Source organism: Lichenostomus cassidix, unplaced genomic scaffold (genome assembly GCF_008360975.1).
Source record: "Lichenostomus cassidix isolate B80296 unplaced genomic scaffold, HeHo_3.0 HiC_scaffold_700, whole genome shotgun sequence".
In the NCBI taxonomy this organism is placed as follows: Eukaryota; Metazoa; Chordata; class Aves; order Passeriformes; family Meliphagidae; genus Lichenostomus; species Lichenostomus cassidix.
This window is the reverse complement of record NW_028147429.1, coordinates 1-17,988: the sequence shown is the minus strand read 5'-3', so window position 1 is coordinate 17,988 and position 17,988 is coordinate 1. Positions and strand designations below refer to the sequence as shown.

Below are 17,988 nucleotides of genomic sequence, written 5' to 3'. Positions count from 1 at the left end.
AGGGAAAGAAATGGAGAGGGAAAGGAAAAGGGAAAGGGAAGTTCTGGAAAGGGAAAGGGAGAAGAAAAAAGGAAAAGGAAGTTCTGGGAAGGGAAAAGGGAAAAGGAAAAAGGGAAAAGGAAAAAGGGAGGAAAGGGGAAAAGGAAAAAAAGGAAAAAATGAAAAAAGGGAAAAAAGGGAAAAGGGAAAAGGGAGAAAGGAGAAAGGAGAGGGAAAAGAAATGGAGAGGGAAAGGAAATGGAGAGGAAAGGGATGGAGAGGGAAAAGGGAAAGGAAAGGAAAGGAAAGGAAAGGACAGGACAGGACAGGACAGGAAAGGAAAGGAAAGGAAAGGAAAGGAAAGGAAAGGAAAGGAAAGGAAAGGAAAGGAAAGATGTGTCAGAGATCTTTATCTCCACACATTCTGTAACAAACCTGCAACACAAAATTATTCAGGATAAACACACATTGTAATCCAGAGGGAGAACAGACCTGTGGAAGAAGCAGGAGGACAACTGGGCTTTGATTTTGGGATTTTTTTTTCATTTACAGTTTTTCTCCAGAGCTGCCCTGAGATGCAATTCCCAAGGTTTCACAGGAGGGAACCAGAGCTCTCCAGGCTCCTGGTGCATCAGCTGTGCTGGAAACCTGTCTTTTCCTTCCCCCTGTCCCAATTCTCCCCTCATAAATCAGGAAATAATAACTCAGCACTTGTCTCTCCCATTTACATTCTGGGCTGGACAGGGATTGTTCTCCTGGTGTTTGTTTATAAGGAATTCAGCAGGAATGGGCTGGATTTTGTCTGGGGCTGATGGGTTACTGTAAGCAAAGTGCAGGAGCAGAGTGAGGAGCCTGAATGAAACTTTTTCTAGGGTTTTCTTTTTTTTTTTAAGAACTTCAACTTTTTGCAGTAGAAATTTAAATTTAATTCCTTTATTCATTTTGCACCTCATTCCCACTAAACCCCACTGAGCCCAGAAGTTTTGGGAGGAATTTCTCCCTGATCCTCTGCCTGAAATCTTTGTTGGAAGGGAGAAAGTGAATTTGTAGAAATAATTTTTGAGGGGGAAAAACCCCAACCAAGCAAACCCAAACACCCAAAGAGACTCGCAGCTCACACACCCCAAAGTGCACAATTCCCCCCAATAATTTATTTGTTCACCTTAGCGAGATTTCCCATACATTCAGTGTTTTGTTCAAGGAAACGACCAGCAGGAACTGTTCAAAAACATGATAAACCTGGAGAACAGCACAGAGAAAACCCAAAACACCAGAAAAGGCAGTGTTGGCTCCAGGAGAAATCTTCAAAATCCACTTGCACAGCCAAATTCATACAACATGCAGGCAAAATGCTGCTGCAGGCAGAAGGAAAAAAAAAAAAAAAACCAAACAAACCTCAAATAAACATTTTTTTTTGCAACCAAAGACTGGCAAAGCAAAAGAAAAAAATTCCAAACCGGTTTGTGTACAATTCCCACAGCTGTGAGGTCAGGAGGAATTGAGTTTGCAGAGATATTTGGGGAGGTTTGATATCACTGGCTGGATGGAATTGCTCTGGAAGTGGAAATCTGCTGAAATGCTGGGCAGGTTTGTGTTTTCCTGCCTCAGCAAATGGTTTTTCAAGGGCTGAGGTTTGGCAGGGGATAAAAGAAATTGGGATTTGTGAGGCAAAGTCTCGTTTTTGGGTGAGAGGTTGAGCGCTGGGAAATGATGTTTATTTTCTCTGTGGACACTTGGAGGTTTCTGACTCTGAGAAAGATCCTGATGTTGCTGGGATGATAGAGGAGAGGTCATTCCCCAGCCTGGGCTTGAATTTGGGGTTTTTTTGGGACAGAAATGAGCATTATCAGGGGTTTGGGCTCATTGTGGAGCTGCCAGATGTGTCATTTCTCAGGTGATATTCCATCCCCAGCAATTCATTTCCCCCTCAGCTCACATCCACTATTTCCTCCCTCTCTGGCAGCATGAGAAAAACTCAGCTTGATCTGCCGAGAGGAGATGACATTTCACTCCAAAACCCCGAGACAAATGCTCTGAATCCTCCTGGGAAATCAGACATTCAATTACCTCCATCAGGCTTGGGGGGGAAAATCTGGATTTTAATGCACCACCAGCATTTTGTAGTGCCTCGTGGCTTTTTTATAACTCTGTTACACACCAGATATCTTCACAAATATTTGAGATATTGCTCTCTCTGTGTGAAAGCAGAGGCTGCTGTGAGAACAGCTCTCTCATGACCTGTTGGATGTTTTTTTTCTCCTCCTGGCAAAGGATGCTGCAGATCCTGAATTTGCCTGGGGCTGAGAGTGATGCTTTGAAACCCAACTGGCTTTTCTCCTGGAAAAGATCATCCAGGAGTAATTGGTGTCAACAGCTTGTCCCCTCGAGTCAGTTTTCGACATTGTCTGGTTTATCCAAACTGTGTTAAGGCAGGAAAGAGGATCAAGGTTTCTCTGGGTAGGATGTGGAGTTAATTATCCAGGCTGAGTGAATCACTGAGCTGCTGTGAGCCTCAGCAGCTCTATTTTCAAATGAAATTCCCAATAAATCCCACTCAGGCACGAGCAGCAGTAGCTCCAGGCCAACAGGCAGGCCTAGAACTGAGAATTTCCACTTCAGCAAAGCAATGAGATCCTTTTTTTAAGTGACTTCAATCAGCACAAGGAGCTGCAGCCTGCCAGAGCTGCCTTTCAGAAAACTGGAAAAACCAGGCAGGGAAATATTGTCAAGAAGCTTTGGGAAATCCATTTGCTTCCTCCGAGGAGAAAAGCAAGAAGTATTCCTGGCTTAACCTTTCTTCTTTTCAGTGCTGTGGATTTTCAGGACATCAAGGCCTGGCAAAGAAAAATATTCTTTTACACAACTTATCCTTGGAGCTGGCAGAGCGAAATAAAGAACATAAAAACCAGAAGACATTTCTTTGGACAGTGGGCAGAACTGAAGTGTTTGGGATTGGAATAATCTCGCCGAAGACACGAAGCCTCAAAACACATCAGGCAGTAAATCTGAATTGACTGTGGAATCTGAGCTACTGAACTTTCCCTGCCCTGGGAGGAAGCGAGGTTGGTGCTGTTGCAAATCCAGAGTTATCCCAGTGATGCTCCAGCTCTAAAATCAGGGCTGTGCTCTGCTCCACGTGGGAATTTGGGCTGTCAATCCCACCAAAAACCCTGTCCAGAGCTGGCAGAGCCATCCCTGGGTGGTTCCAGGCAGGACACATCCCCTCTGGGTCACTGGATGTGGTTTTTTGGGCTCCTCCTGCCACTCTGCTGCCTTCCCTTCCCATCCAGCCACTCTGCTCCTGCTGTGTTCCATGCCAGTCCTGACTCTGGGAAGGTTTTACAGGGATTGATGGATGTCCAGCTGCTGGGAAAACCTCTTGTCCTGTTTGTCCTTTCAGACAGACAGACCCTCTGCGGCTGCAGCTCTTTCACCACTGCCAAGTTCACTTTAAATAACAGAAAAATACGAGCTGCTTACATCTGCCCTCTTTTTTTTTTTTTCCCCCTGCTTCCTAGAGCTCCTTCTATGGTTTTTGAGACTTTTCAGTCCAAATTATCCACTGAGATGACAAGTGCCAATGACCCTGCCTGCAGCGAGGGAACAGGGCAGCTTTCCTGCAGAAATTCTCCGAGGGAGCCAAACAAACGATGTGTTTGTTTTTGCTGGCAAACGTGGCAGCAGCAGAGGTGTGGTTGGGACCAGGCTGGCCTGATGCTGAGGGCTGGGAGCTTTTCAGGCTCGCTGGGCACACAGAGGTCCTTCAGCATCTGTTTGGTGACAGAAAAAAAGGATGAAGATGAGACTGAGGCTTTGTTATTCTCTGTGCTGCATCCATGTCCATCTTGATATTGCCAGCAGCAGGCTGACTGATTTATCTTCATTTTCCAAGGTCAGGATTGCTCTGGAGTGAAATCCATCCAGCTCCACAAAAACCCCTTGCCTGACACCAGGAAACCTCAATAAATCTGAAATTACTGCAGCAGCTCTGTGTGAATCTCCAAAGGAGAGATGGCAAAAAAGGACCTTGTTGGTTATAAATCAAATTTTGGGTTGTAGAATAAGACAGGGTTGGGCACCAAGGGTGTGAGGTGAAAACTTTAAATCTTCTCAACTGAAGAGGTGTTTTTCCCAAATGTTTCAAAGTTCAGGTTTTGTCCAGACAAACGTCCCACGTAGCTGAACCCCGTGAGACTGGAAACCTCAGCCACGAGCCTCACGTGACTTTCTTATGAGATTTCCAGCTTCTCTCCTCCTGCTCTTGGCTTGAAGCACCATGAGAATGTTTTCCTCCGTGGTATTTCCACACTTTTAGCTCCAAATTCTCGGCCTGAAGAACCTTCAGAGCGAGGTGGGTTTCCTACTTCAGCTAAAAATGGGATCAGGCAGCAGATTTGTGTTCTGGGAGTGCATAAATCAAGGACAGGAGGCTGAAATCCTCCCGAAATTGGGGACATAACACTGAGTGAGAGATGAATAAGCAATGATTTCTCATCCACACCTCCAGGGTGTTGTTTTCTGCTGTGAAAATGAACTTCAACTCAAGCCCTTTCCCTCTTCCACCCCGTGGATCTTCAGGAGCTGACAGAGACAAGAGCAGAAGCTCGTGTGTTGTTTCAAGGAGCTGAATTCCTCCCTGGCAGGCTCAGGAGGACTTCTGTCAAGGGCTGCTTATTTCTAATATTGTACAGAGAATTCCTCCCACTATTCCTTCCAGCTGCTGGCCGTCTCCTTTATTTATTTATTCGGATTAGCTGTATTAAAATATAACATGCCTGGCTCCCCAATTCCCCAGGGGCAGCCCTTTCTCGTGGGGATGGATGTCCTTAAGCCTTTTAACGTGCTTAACTCCCCCTGCTCAGAAGGAGGGGAAAGTTCCTGACTCCAGGGTACCCAGGATCTCACAGAAAGCTCAGAGCACTTGGGATTGAGGGAGATGGAAAAAAGGAACGGAGCAAAACACTGGGCGGGGAGACAGGGGAAAAATCTGCAGCTTTTCCAGTGACTGTGGCACTGATTTGGCTATCGAGCACCTGAGCAAGGAATTCCTGAGCCTTCCAGCCGACTCAGGGGAAGGAAAACAAAAGGATGAGTGCATCGAGCTCTTGGAGCCTTGTTTGGAGGAGGAATTACCTAGTTTTGAGTTTTGTTAGACCCGCGTTGAGGCAGAGACCAACAAACCGAGGGCACATGCAAATTTCCATTTGGTTTGGGGTGAAGGTTGGGGAGGCTGGTTGTACCAAAAAGGGAAAGTTCTCCTCGGCCTCTGGAGCTCTGGAGTGCAGTCATTTGGATCAAGTTTCCCTTGGCAATGGAGTTGACTGAAATCCACAGCTGAGGTTTGGGTTTTGGGGAGGAATCACCGCATGGCTCTGAAGGTGGAGCTGTCAGAGGGATGTTGGGATCAGCACGGGGTCTGGGTGGTTCTCTCTTTCTCCTCCACCACCCCTAAACCAGAGCAGTTGGAACTATGAGAGAGAACTCAGGATTTTCTCTCTTTCTCCTCCACCACCCCTAAACCAGAGCAGTTGGAGCTGTGAGAGAGGAGAATTCAGGATTTTCTCTCTTTCTCCTCCACTGCCCCCAAACCAAAGCAGTTGGAGCTACAAGTGAGAAGAATTCAGGATTTTGTCTCTCCTCCACCATGCTTAAACCAGAGCAGTTGGAGCTGTGAGAAAAACAACCCCCCCACCACCCCAAACCAACAACTGTGAGAAAACAACCCCCCCCACCCCCAAACCAAACAACACAAAAAACAACCCCCCCACCACCCCTAAACCAGAGCAGTTGGAGCTGTGAGAGAGGAGAATTCAGGATGTTCTCTCTCTCTCCTCCACCACCCCTAAACCAGAGCATTGGGGGGCTGCAAGAAGAGAATTCAGGATGTTCTCTTTGTCCTCCACCACCCCTAAACCAGAGCAGCTGGAGCTGTGAGAGAGGAGAATTCAGGGATAAAGCCTTTCAAAGCCAAGGAAATGCCTGGCAGATTCTGGACCCTCAAAATCCCACCCACTGAGGCCATGCCATGTCCTCCAGAGGCTCCATTCCTCCTCCCAGCACTCCCAAACATCCCTCCTGGAAAGATCTGTCCCCGTTTAACCCGTTCACACCCAGATCCTTCCACCTCCCCCACAAAAACCCCCTAAAAACCGCGACACCCCGCGCGACCCATCCCGTCACACGTCCTCCCCGCCGTCGCTCAGGGAGATGGAGTGGATTTTGATGGTGGGGACTTTGCAGCTCTCGTGGCTCAGGCTCCCCGAGGCTCCTGCACAGCAGCATTCCTGCAGGAACCCTTTGCTCTTGGCCTTGGCCGCCGTGCAGTCTTTGGGCGCGGCGGGTTTGGAGGACGCGGCGGGTTTGGACGACACGGCGGAGAAAATCTTCCACTCGCACACCCCATCCGACTTGGAGATCTTGTAGAAGGTTTCTCCAGACCCCACAGGGATCCTCACCACCCGTTTGGAACCCTCGGCGCCCTGGCTGGCGGGATGGTTGAGGTTGAAGCTCGGGTTTTGTTTCTTCGCCGGCTGTTTCCGCGCGAGGCACTGAGCTCTCAGGACGTTCTGGAAAGCTCTCTTGAACTCCTGGCTGGAGCAGGGATAGATGATGGGGTTGATGCAGCTGTTTAAATATCCCAGCCAAAATGTTATTTTAAAAAGCGTGTCCGGGGGTTTGATTGCAGGAAAGAAAGAACCTGAAATGGAAAATAAGCGTTAAGGGCAGAGGCGGTGAGGAATTGCAGGTAACCAGAGAAACTAAAACACTGGGAAAAAAAATAAATAAGATTTCTGCTCCGTCTTGGCAAAATGATGACTCAAAGAGCGATTCCTGCAGGATCAAGTGTTTCGGGATCTGTGGTTTGATGCAGTTGAATGAAAATCCATCAGAAATGAATTCAGGGTGGATATTTTCTAATTACAAACATTACATTCCCATTTACAGCCAGAGAGGCTGATTCCAGGGATAGAGGAAAATTTCCTTCCTCAGGGATTTATAATTTGAGATTAATGACCCGAATGACAGCCAGATCTGGGAGGTCATCACAAAGGGAAGGAAAATCACACAATTTCTGAGGAGCTGGAGAAAAGAGGGATTGCTGAGCTGGCTCTGTTACAGCTAAAATCTTCAAAATTATGAAGTATCAGCTACTGATATTCCCTGCAACCTTCAGAAAATGTAACTATCCGCATTCTGCCTCAGGGAATGGAGCTGAAATTGAGGGAAATTATAGGAAATGTTCCTCCTTTTATCAGTGAACAATGGGGAGGGTCTCATAGGCATTTTTATTTTATAAAAATTTATAAAAATATATATAATATTATAAAAATACGAGATCTATGTCTAAAAGTATGTACTTATATACACACAGATTCTGATATTTACTTGCAATGTTACCTCCCAGAGGTGAGTCAAAGAGAAAGAACTTCAATGGCTTCTCAGAAAGGAAAGTACTTTGGCACTGCTTTGTCTATAGAATGATGAGTTATCTGCTGATCTAAAATCTCGGGGCAGTGACAGCTCCTCTGGGAATTCCATCCCAGCTCCTCCCCACCCTTATTCTTGCCCAAAATCCCATTCCAATCTCCCCTTTCCCAGTGTGTCCCCATTCCCTGTGTCCTGTCCTTCCAGCCCTTGTCCCCAGTCCCTCTCCAGCTCTCCTGCAGCTCCTTTAAAACAATTCCAACCAAATTTTAAGACCAAAAAGGTTTTTCTAAAGAAAGCAAACCCTGTTTTTCAGTCAGGCACCAGCGAGCAGGCAGATCCACAACCTAGAATTTTTCCCCAGCAAATTAATGCTTCTCTCCTTTAGTGAAAAACAACGAAATAACATTCTCAAAGAACTTTCTGGCTGAAGTCACTGGCAGATGAAAAATAACGAAAGGCTTCAAGTCAAGCTCCATTTTTTGGTTTGTTTCCTCACTTGCTGCCGCTTTCCCGTTTTGTGGAGAGACAAAAAGGTGAAGCAAATCCCAGTTTGGGGAACCAGCTGAGTGTAAAAAATGGGTAAACAATAACAATTCCTGTTTGCTGCAACTCCTGCCTCTCTCCAAATGGAATGCAAGGGCTGTGCCAGAGCCTGATAAAAATAGAAGAGAGCCAGTGTCAGAGTCTGTCCCTTGCTCTTTTTTTGGGGTGGGATCTGCATGTTAATTTATTAATGCAGCCTTTTTTGGTTCATCAGGGGAGAGAGTCGTCGTTGCCTCGGAATAACACTCAGGGAAAGGAAATGAAGGAGATTTCACAGCGCAGAGATTTTGCTGTTTTCAGACCTCACCACGCTCTGGATTTTGGAGAATCCTGGAATGGTTTGGGTTGGAAGGAATTAAACCAATCCATTTCCAACCCCAACACCTTCCACCATCCCAGGGTGCTCCAGCCTGGCCGTGGATATTCCCAGGGATGGTGCAGCTTCTCTGGGAATTCCATCCCAGCCCCTCACTGCCCTCACAGGGAGGAATTCTTTCCCAAAATCTAATTAAAATCTGCCCTCCTTCACCTCAAAGCCATTCTCCCTGTGTTATCAGTGGTAAAAAATCCCTCTCCACCCTCCCTGTGGGGTTTGTTTGACACCCAGGGGACACAAAAAGCTTTGTCCTCCTATTGCAGACACTCAGTCACCTCTGGAGCTCAGAATTCCCTAATTTTTCCTGTTGGCTACCTGAGTATCTAGGAAATGGGGAAAAATATCATATTTTCCCAGTCCTTGGGGAATGGTGTTCCTCCTCACAGAATAATAAAATCGAGTCCCTTTCTTCCAAACTTTAAATATTAATTGATGTTGTATTTTCAGTCTCAGTGGCTGCTGGGTCTGGCCATGAGCAGGAGGAATTTCTGAAACTCAGAATGGACAGCTCAGCTCATTCAAGCTCCAAGGAGAAATAAAACAAAGATTTTGTGGGTTTAAAAAAAAAACCATGACCATAATTAACCACAAGATTTAAACAAGAGTGGTGAATTTTCTCCTTTTTAGGGTGTGGGGTGCAAGTTTCTCATGGAGCTGGGATGAGCATTCCCATCCCATCCTTGACCAGCTCGAGTTTAGACACTTGGACAGCAGCAGCCAGGGCTGAAAAACAGAATTATTCCTGCACTGAATTCCAATTTTAGGAATTCCAATTTCCAGTCCTCTCCCTCCAGGCCAGGTGGAACCACAGGTGCCATCCAGGTGTCCTCCAACAGAGCTGGAGAGGGAGCAGCAGCTGAGAAATTCAGTTTTCATCCTTGAAATGTGCTATTTTCATCCTCTGTGCTATTCACAGGCCTGAAAGTCTTTCCTTTGCACACTGCCAGGAATTAAATAGTAAAATAAATAGTGGCAGACCTGATTAAAGTTTAAAAGCTTCACCTTGCCTTGTCTGCCTGCAGTCTGGGCTGGAGGAAGAGGGAAAAAAGCTCCAGGAGCTCTTTTAATGCATTTTTGAATCCTGGATTGGGTAAATGATGCTGGAATCCCTGCTTTGTTTTCAAAAGGTTGAGGACACTCGAGTGTCAGTAGCACAATTCGATTGCCTCTTGTAAAATTCAATAAAAATAAAATGTACTGTGACCCTCCCGAGATCTTTTGCCATTAAGTATTTCATCGCTCGCCCCTGGAAATGTCAGCATTGAATTTTCTTCCCCCAGCGTTTGTTTCCCTGTTTGTCAGCTGCAAGTTTCTCCAGCTCCCAGGGATAAGTTTGCCACGTCCCCCCTGGTGAGTAAGTGCCAATTCACTCCCAAAGATGTAATTTGACTCTGTCATTTGTCACAGGAGCTGCCTGATTATGGGTTGCTGGAAAAGCAGCCCTGCTGTCGTGTGTGGTTTCCCTGACGGGCGGCAGAGAGGGCTTTGGAACCTGCCAGGCTCTAAAAATTTGGGTTGTTTGCTCTGCATCGTCCCTGCCAGCAGCATGGGAATCACATCCTGGGGATCTGTGTGACCCCTGCACCCTCGGTGGTGGTAAAATCCATCTTTGCTGCAATTTTATCTCTGCTGCAAATCCATCTCTGCTGCAAATCCATCTCTGCTGCAAATCCATCTCTGCTGCTGAGTCCTGCAGCTCTGCTTGGGTTTGCTGCTTTTTTTCCCCCTTTTTTTTTGAGTTTTGTGGCTCAGATTGGAGCCTGAGGCAGGTGGAGGTGATGCTGTTCGGAGTTTGGGGAGATCAGGGCTGTGTCCATGGAGAACCCCGGGATGGTTTGGGGTGGGAAGGACCTTAAATCCCATCCAGTGCCACCCCAGGGACATCTCCAACCATCCCAGGGTGCTCCAGCCTGGCCTTGGACACTCCAGGGATCCAGGGGCAGCCACAGATCCTCTGGGAATCCCATCCCAGCCCTTCCCACCCTCATTCCCTCCCAAAATCCCACCAAACCCCACTCTCTATCCCTCTGAAGCCACTCCCTGTCCTGTCCCTCCATCCCCTGTCCCTCTCCAGGCTGGGAACAGGGAGAGCTCTGTGCTTTCAGGGCAGCAAAGCTCACAGCTCAGCTCCTGGGATCTGCCCTGAAGGGGTCAAACCCGAGGGCAGCAGCTCTTCCAGGCCCTAAAAACCCACAGGATGAAGCTCTGATATCCCAAAGGGAATTCCCTCCTCACCAGGGCCTCCCTGCATCCCTCATGGCCCCACAAACTTTGATAAATGAGCTGAATTTTGTGTTCCCAAGCCCAGCGTTAGCTCCAAATTTTATTCCCTAAGACAAGTGTTCTGTTCAGATCCCAGGTCACCCTCTGGCAAGGGTATTTATAAAGATAAGTATTTATAAATCTATATATTTATATCTATAGATCTGAGACATCCAGCAGCTCTCCCAGCACGTCCCATGTGCTCCCACTGCTCCCTCAGGGGGAGGAATTCCTGGTGGGACAAGAAATGGGATCAAGGAACCCTTGAGCAGCAGGAAATGATCCTGGGCTTGGCAAAACCCAATTAAAACCACCAGAAAACAGCAGTGAAATGAGGAATTTCTGCATTTCCCAGCTGTTCCTACCCAGGGTCTGGAATATTATTGCTGTTCCAGGAGGGAAATTAAAGAGAATTTGTGCTTGGCTATCCCTGATCCATAATAATCAGACACAGAAGGAGGAGAGAGTTTGTTTTCCCTCAAAAAAACCTCCATAATTCAGATTCAGGAGGGAAATTAAAGAGAATTTGTGCTTGGCTATCCCTGATTTGTAATAAACAGACACAGGAGGAGGAGAGAGTTTGTTTTCCCTCAAAAAAACCCCCAAAATTCAGATTCAAGAGGGAAATTAAAGAGACTTTTTGCTTGGCTATCCCTGATTTGTAATAAACAGACACAGAAGGAGGAGAGAGTTTGTTTTCCCTCAAAAAAACCTCCATAATTCAGATTCAGGAGGGAAATAAAGAGAATTTTTGCTTGGCTATCTCTGATCCATAACAATCAGACACAGAAGGAGGAGAGAGTTTGTTTTCCCTCAAAAAAAACCCCAAAATTCAGATTCAGGAGGAAAATTAAAGAAACTTTGTGCTTGGCTATCCCTGATTTGTAATAATCAGACACAGAAGGAGGAGAGAGTTTGTTTTCCTTCAAAAAACCCCCATAATTCATATATTCAGGAGGAAAATTAAAGAGACTTTTTGCTTGGCTATCCCTGATCCATAATAATCAGACACAGAAGGAGGAGAGAGTTTATTTTCCCTCAAAAAAACCTCCATAATTCAGATTCAGGAGGAAAATTAAAGAGACTTTTTGCTTGGCTATCCCTGATTTGTAATAAACAGACACAGGAGGAGGAGAGAGTTTGTTTTCCCTCAAAAAAACCCCCAAAATTCAGATTCAGGAGGAAAATTAAAGAGAATTTGTGCTTGGCTATCCCTGATTTGTAATAAACAGACACAGGAGGAGGAGAGAGTTTGTTTTCCCTCAAAAAAAACCCCATAATTCATATATTCAGGAGGAGTTTGGGCCCAGGTGAGAGGTGGAAAGGTCGGGCAGCCGGAATGGCTCAGTCTGGGAACACTGCTGTGATCATTTGGGTTTTTCCAGGAGCTAATTTATGCTCTGTTTCATATTGTACCCGCTCAGGATGGATGATATTTCTGGCAAACGGCTCAGCGAGCAACTATTTCCAGATTCACTGCGGGCAGCTGCAGATTTAGAAAGCCGATAAAAAACCATGGGAAGGTAAAGGGAGGTTTTGTTGCCCCTGTGAACCCAAATAATCACATTGTTTTATAAATCAATGGGGTTTTTTATTCCAGTCTCAGCTTCCCAAGCTGTTGCTGCGGTGGAGTGGGTTTGGAGCTGGCTGCTGACATTTTTGAGATATTTGATATTTGCCCCGAAGCCCTCGCTCTTGGAGTCGTGCACTGGTAATAAAATCATTGTTTTCCTTTGAAAATTAAAAAAAAAACCCAAACAAAAAACCTCCCCAAAACCCCCAAAAGAAATAAAACAAAACAAAATAAAAAACCAAAAAAATCCCACCCCAAAACAAAACAAAAACCTAAAAAGACCCAAAAAACTCCACCAAAAAAATAAACCAAACCAAACAAAAAAAGCAACTCCACAAAGCCAAACCAAAACCAACCAGCCAACCAAAGCCAAACCAAACAAACAAAAAAAACCAACCAAAAAAAAAAAAAACCAATGGGGCTTTGAAAGTGGTGGCTGCAAAAATTGGGACATTTTGAGACAAGGATGAGGTTCCTGTGACAGGTGACACTCACAAGGGAGCCTTCCCTCCCTGGTTCTCAGTATAAATGTTTTTTAGATATTTTATTTTAATAAAATATTTTAATATTTTTATTTTAATAATAATATTTGCTGTGTTCTGAGTCACTGGGACACATTTCAGGATTGGGGAATGGTGCAGAAATGTTGTCCACAGGATCTTTGCCATGAGCTGAGTTATCAGCCCAAACCAACAGCGCCTTTCCAGCCTGTCATCATGAAAAAATGAAAAATGCCCATTTTTGATCAGCAAAAAACCTAAAAAAACCTCCTTGCCATGGAAATCTCTTGGCTGTTTATCCTCATGGCTGAAATTCTCCCATTCAATGCTTCACTCATCAAGGAGAGTGAACATCCCCAACTGCTCCAGAGAAGGAGTTTGGGGCTTTTTTCTGTTTTTTCCCTCCACTTGTATTTCATTTTTCCCTCTTTCTCACCGAAATGCCAACGTGGGGAGTCTGGGAGTGCTGCTGCTCTGACCTTGTGACTTCTGAGAGGTCAACGGCAGAGATGGAAAAATGCACTTCATTTTTCTGGTTTGAGTCTAATGAGAGCAGAGTGATTCTCTTCGACTCCAGACAAAAAAAACCACCACAAAATAAATAGTGATTAGAAAGCAGCTGCAGCCAGGATTAGAGGATTCCCTGGACAGTGTTTTTGTCAGTTCACAAGGCTAATTTACTCCTCTGCTACAAACACAAACACCCTCCAGCAGCTTCTCTCTTCACCATGAGGATGATTGACAAATGCTAAAACCTTTCCTCTCCCTTTCCCAGGTCAGGATTTTTTCCCTCTGTGACCTCCTGGCTCAAACTTTCCATTTTTATTTCTTCCTGCTTCTGAAAGCAACACCTTTTCTCCGAGTTTCAATTCAGTTGAAACTGAAAACTCACCAATTTAAATTCAGATAATTTCTGAAACACACACCAATTTCAACTCAGATAATTTCTAAATCTTCAGATACTCCAGTTGTCTCCCCAGTTCTTTTCAGCAGCATCAGCCAATTGTGGTTTTTCTTGATATCCTTCCATCCCTCTTTCCCTTCCCACACCTCCAGGGTTTCCACCCTGCTTGGTTTTACACTTCCATCAATCTGTGTTTCCCGTTTGGCTGCATTTCTGGGCTGGCAGAGCTGAGGCTGATGGATGTGGAGATCTTGCAGGTGATGGAAAGCACAGAGAAATGAATGCAGCTTTGGGGAAGCTGTGCTGAGCATGGATGAGGTGCACAGAGATGTTTGTGGAGCAGTTTGAGGCGTCTGGCTGGTGGGTTTGAGGTGTTTGCCCCAAAAAAAAAAAAAAGTTGGAAAAGATCTCTGTCTGGTGGGTTTGAGGTGTCTGTCCTGCTCTGGGAGTGGATTGGTGATGGAATCATGGAATTAGAGGAACTGAGGTTGGAAAAGACCTCTGATGGGTTTGATGGGAGTGGATTGGCTGATGGAATCATGGAATTAGAGGAATTGAGGTTGGAAAAGATCTCTGGTGGGTTTGAGGTGTTTGTCCTGCACTGGGAGTGGACTGGTGATGGAATAATGGAATTAGAGGAATTGAGGTTGGAAAAGATCTCTGTCTGGTGGGTTGGAGGTGTTTGTCCTGCACTGGGAGTGGATTGGCTGATGGAATAATGGAATTAAAGGCATTGAGGTTGGAAAAGACCTCTGATGGGTTTGATGGGAGTGGATTGGCTGATGGAATCATGGAATTAGAGGAACTGAGGTTGGAAAAGATCTCTGGTGGGCTTGAGGTGTCTGTCCTGCTCTGGGAGTGGACTGGTGATGGAACAATGGAATTAGAGGAACTGAGGTTGGAAAAGACCTCCTGGATCATTGAGTCCAACCATCCAAGTTCACCACTAATCCACATCCAACAAATCCCTCCAGAATTGGTCGAAGGAACCATTTTTTGGTCTCTCCCATGGCCACAGAGCTGCAGAGCTGGACCAAGATCTTGTTGCCCAGCCAGGCACGCCGTGAGCTCTACCAGGGTTTCAAAAATGAGGATTTTATCCATCTGGAAAATCAGATCCTTTCAGGATCACCTCCCCTCCCCACCCCAACTGGCTGCAGGACAGACCTGGAAGTGATTGTTGTCATTTGGAAAGTTCTCTGCATCAAAATGTCTGTCCTTGGCTTTTTCAAGGACCTTTTTTTTAGTGCCACTTGCCTGTTTAATAATTTTTTTTTTGTGTCTTTAAACAAAAGCAGCAAATGGGTTTTGAAAGCCCTATTATGTATGCTTTAAAAATAACCCACTAACCCCACAAAAATAGGGAAACCAGCCTCCTCACAGAGTTTCCTTACAAGGGATCAAAGGGAGACGCAAAGCCATTCTGGAGCCCAGAAGATTTCCTCAACCCAAAGCAAATTAATTAACAACAGCTCCGTGTGGGCAACCACAGATTGCAGATGAAAAGTGAGTTTCACGCGATCTCCCCAAGCCTTTTTGGGTATGTTTCAGTCATCTTGGCAAGCAGCATTCCAACGTGCTGACATCCTGGCCAGCACCAGCCAGGCCCTCCAGGGCTCCTCCTTAGGAAACTGATCCAATCCAGCACTTCCCAGTGTTGGCCAAGAGCAAAAAAATTCCGAATTTCTGGGGTTTTCGCAAACCGTTTTTGTGTGTCTGGATAAATCGCGGTAAGACCGGTAGAGGTTAAGTGAGAAAGAATAAGGTTGAAAAATAACAGATTAAAAAAAAAAGAAAATAAAATCCCCAAATCTTTCTTTTTGTGTTTCAGTTTGTTTTTCCTTTTCCTAATTGTCCGTATTGTTGTCTTATTAACGAAACCTTCCATAAAATCTTACTTGATTTTTTTCTACTTTTTTTCCATAAGAAAAGCCCTGAAATCGACCAAGTCACAGATTTTAGTTCCCACATTTGAAAAAACCCAATATTTAATGGCAGAGCCCAACTCAGTGTGATAAACCTCATCCCTCACCCTCAGCTATAGGTATGAAATTAGCATTCTGCTTTTACACCCTGCGACTGCATCAAAGGTAAGCGAGCGAGGTTTAATTAAAATTCTAATTACTTCTTTATATTCCAGCAAAGCAGAACAAATCCCCGGCTTTGCTCCCCTTTGGAATGACAACTGGAGAATGAATATTCATCTCCAGCATGGTGGCTCAGCCAGTGTTTGGCCAGTGGGTTCCCAGAGAAGATGCAAAGCAGAGAAGGATAAAATTAGTTGGAAGGATCATCACTGCTGTCTCCTGACCGGTCAAATGAAAAATTGGATAAAAAGATTAATTTTGTTCCGAGTTACGGTGAATTTCCTGATGGGAAGGTGATGGTTTTTTCCTTATGGTGGGGAGATCCAGGAGATCTGGGAACAGCTACTTCCACCCTGAATTCTTTTATATCTTGATCCATTATAGATTTGAGTCACTTGGCTGTGAACATCACCACACAAACCCCTGAACACCTTGTTCCTACAGCAGAGATGCTCAGAACTCTCTGTCCCAGCTCACAAACAGGATTTTCCATGTGGAAATAGTACAAGATTGTTCCCCTGGCTTTCAAAATTCTGTTTTGTCACCAGTGACACTCGGTCTCATTCAAGCCTCACGTTTTTTCCATGCTCCCTGCTCTGTGGTGGTGAGTTTGGTTTTTTGAGTCACCTGGCTGCGAACATCACCACGCAAACCCCGAAAGATCTTGTTCCTACAGCAGAGATGCTCAGAACTCTCTGTCTTAGCTCACAAACAGGATTTTCTATGTGGGAAAAGTACAGAGTTACTCCCCTGGCTTTCGAAATTTTGTTTCATCACCAGAAACAAAAAAACCAAAAAAGGCCCCCAAAAACCAAACCAAACCAAACCAAACCAACCCAACCCAACCCAACCAAACGAGGTCTCGTTGGAACCTCACATTTTTCCCACTCTCCCAAACGGTGAGTGTTTGGTTTTTTGACAGCTTTGCAGGAGGAAATCATTCCCTCCGAGCTTTCCTGCTCAGCCTTACCACACCCACCCCCTGGCAGAGACAAACAGCCGCTGGCTCTACTCACCCAGAGGCATCACCACAAAAAAGGGCAGCCAGCAGAGCACGAAGCACCCCACCACGATCCCCAGGGTCTTGGCGGCTTTCTTCTCCCTGGAGAACTTGAGCAGGCGCACCGAGAAGTGCTTGCTCTTGGCGCTGGCCGAGCCGCCGTCGCTGGCCGCGCTCCTGCGGTGGATGCGCAGCGTCACCTCCTCGGAGCGCGACCTCTCCGTCTTCATCCCCGAGCTCAGCCCCTTGCTCTCGCGCCTGGCCACCACGTAGACGCGGCAGTACATGACCAGGATGATGGCCAGCGGCAGGTAGAAGGAGCCCAGCGCCGAGAAGAGCACGTAGCCCGGCTCCTCGGTGATCTGGCAGATGGTCTCGTCCTCGGGCGCCGGCTCCTTCCAGCCGAAGAGCGGCCCGATGGAGATGACCAAGGACAAAGCCCAGACGCAGAGCAGCGCCAGGAGGCCTCGGCGCTCCGTCACGATGCTGGGGTACCTCAGCGGGTAGCTGACGCCGATGTAGCGGTCGATGGAGATGATGCACAGGCTCATGATGGACGCCGTGCAGCACAGCACGTCCACCGCCGCCCAGATGTTGCAGAAGATCCTCCCGAACACCCAGTAGCCCAAGATCTCCATGGTGGCCGAGAAGGGCAGGACGGTGGAGGTGAGGAGGAGGTCAGCCACGGCCAGGTTGATGATGTAGTAGTGGGTGACGCTCTGCAGGTGCCTGTGGCAGGCGACGGACAGGATGACCAGGATGTTGCCCAGAACCCCAAAAACGATCAGCCCCCCGAGGATGACGCCCAGCAGGATGGCCTTGGAAATGTTCACGGGCTCCACGGGCTGCGTGCAGTTGGAGCACTCGGAGGAGTTTCCGGGGAGGAAAGCCATGGCTGGGAATGTCCATCTGCTGAGCCTCACCCCTTTCCAGGCAGGAACAGTGACCAGATCAGTGCTGGGAAGGTCCTACAAGCAACATTTGCCTGGCTTTGCCGGGGAAAAGAGTTTTGAAGAACGTCTTAGAAGTGCAGCGCCAGCAGCAATGGGAAAGATCCAGAATCATATTAAAAAATCTACTTTTTCTCCTAAGCTTTCACCAGCACAGCACAGTCAATACCCACCAGTGCCAAGTCAAATTTAACTCCTTCTGCATTTTCCTTGGGGTGCACAAGTGAGGCTACACAAACCTGAGGCTGTTCATTCCCTTTTCCAGGGCTGTGCGATGAGAAATGTCGGAGCTGCGGGTTAAAATCATTTCTGTCCTTTGGGGAAGATTCAGTATTTAAGCAACGTAAATATTCCAAAGGAGCTCCAATTTAAGTTTCTCCTGAGAG

General features: G+C 46.4%; 1 protein-coding gene across 1 annotated transcript; it reads right to left on the bottom strand.

Moving 5' to 3' along the window:
- Positions 1 to 1,108: 1,108 nt before the first annotated feature.
- On the bottom strand, positions 1,109 to 17,982 carry ADRA1A (adrenoceptor alpha 1A). The gene is made up of 3 exons (XM_085045046.1): positions 16,669 to 17,982; positions 5,737 to 6,676; positions 1,109 to 5,544 (listed from the first exon to the last, which is right to left on the bottom strand). The coding sequence occupies exons 1-2, from the start codon at positions 17,543 to 17,545 to the stop codon at positions 6,156 to 6,158; spliced, it is 1,398 nt and encodes a 465-aa protein (XP_084901172.1). The 5' UTR covers positions 17,546 to 17,982; the 3' UTR covers positions 1,109 to 5,544; positions 5,737 to 6,155.
- Between the last annotated feature and the right edge of the window lie 6 nt (positions 17,983 to 17,988).

What these genes read in the sequence shown, in the direction of transcription:
- ADRA1A (XM_085045046.1), bottom strand. Translation starts at nt 17,545, where the DNA reads ATGGCTTTCCTCCCCGGAAACTCCTCCGAGTGCTCCAACTGCACGCAG. An exon ending in TTTTGTGGTGATGCCTCTGG is followed by an intron (nt 6,677 to 16,668) that starts GTGAGTAGAGCC and finishes TTTCCATTTCAG; the next exon opens with GTTCTTTCTTTCCTGCAATC.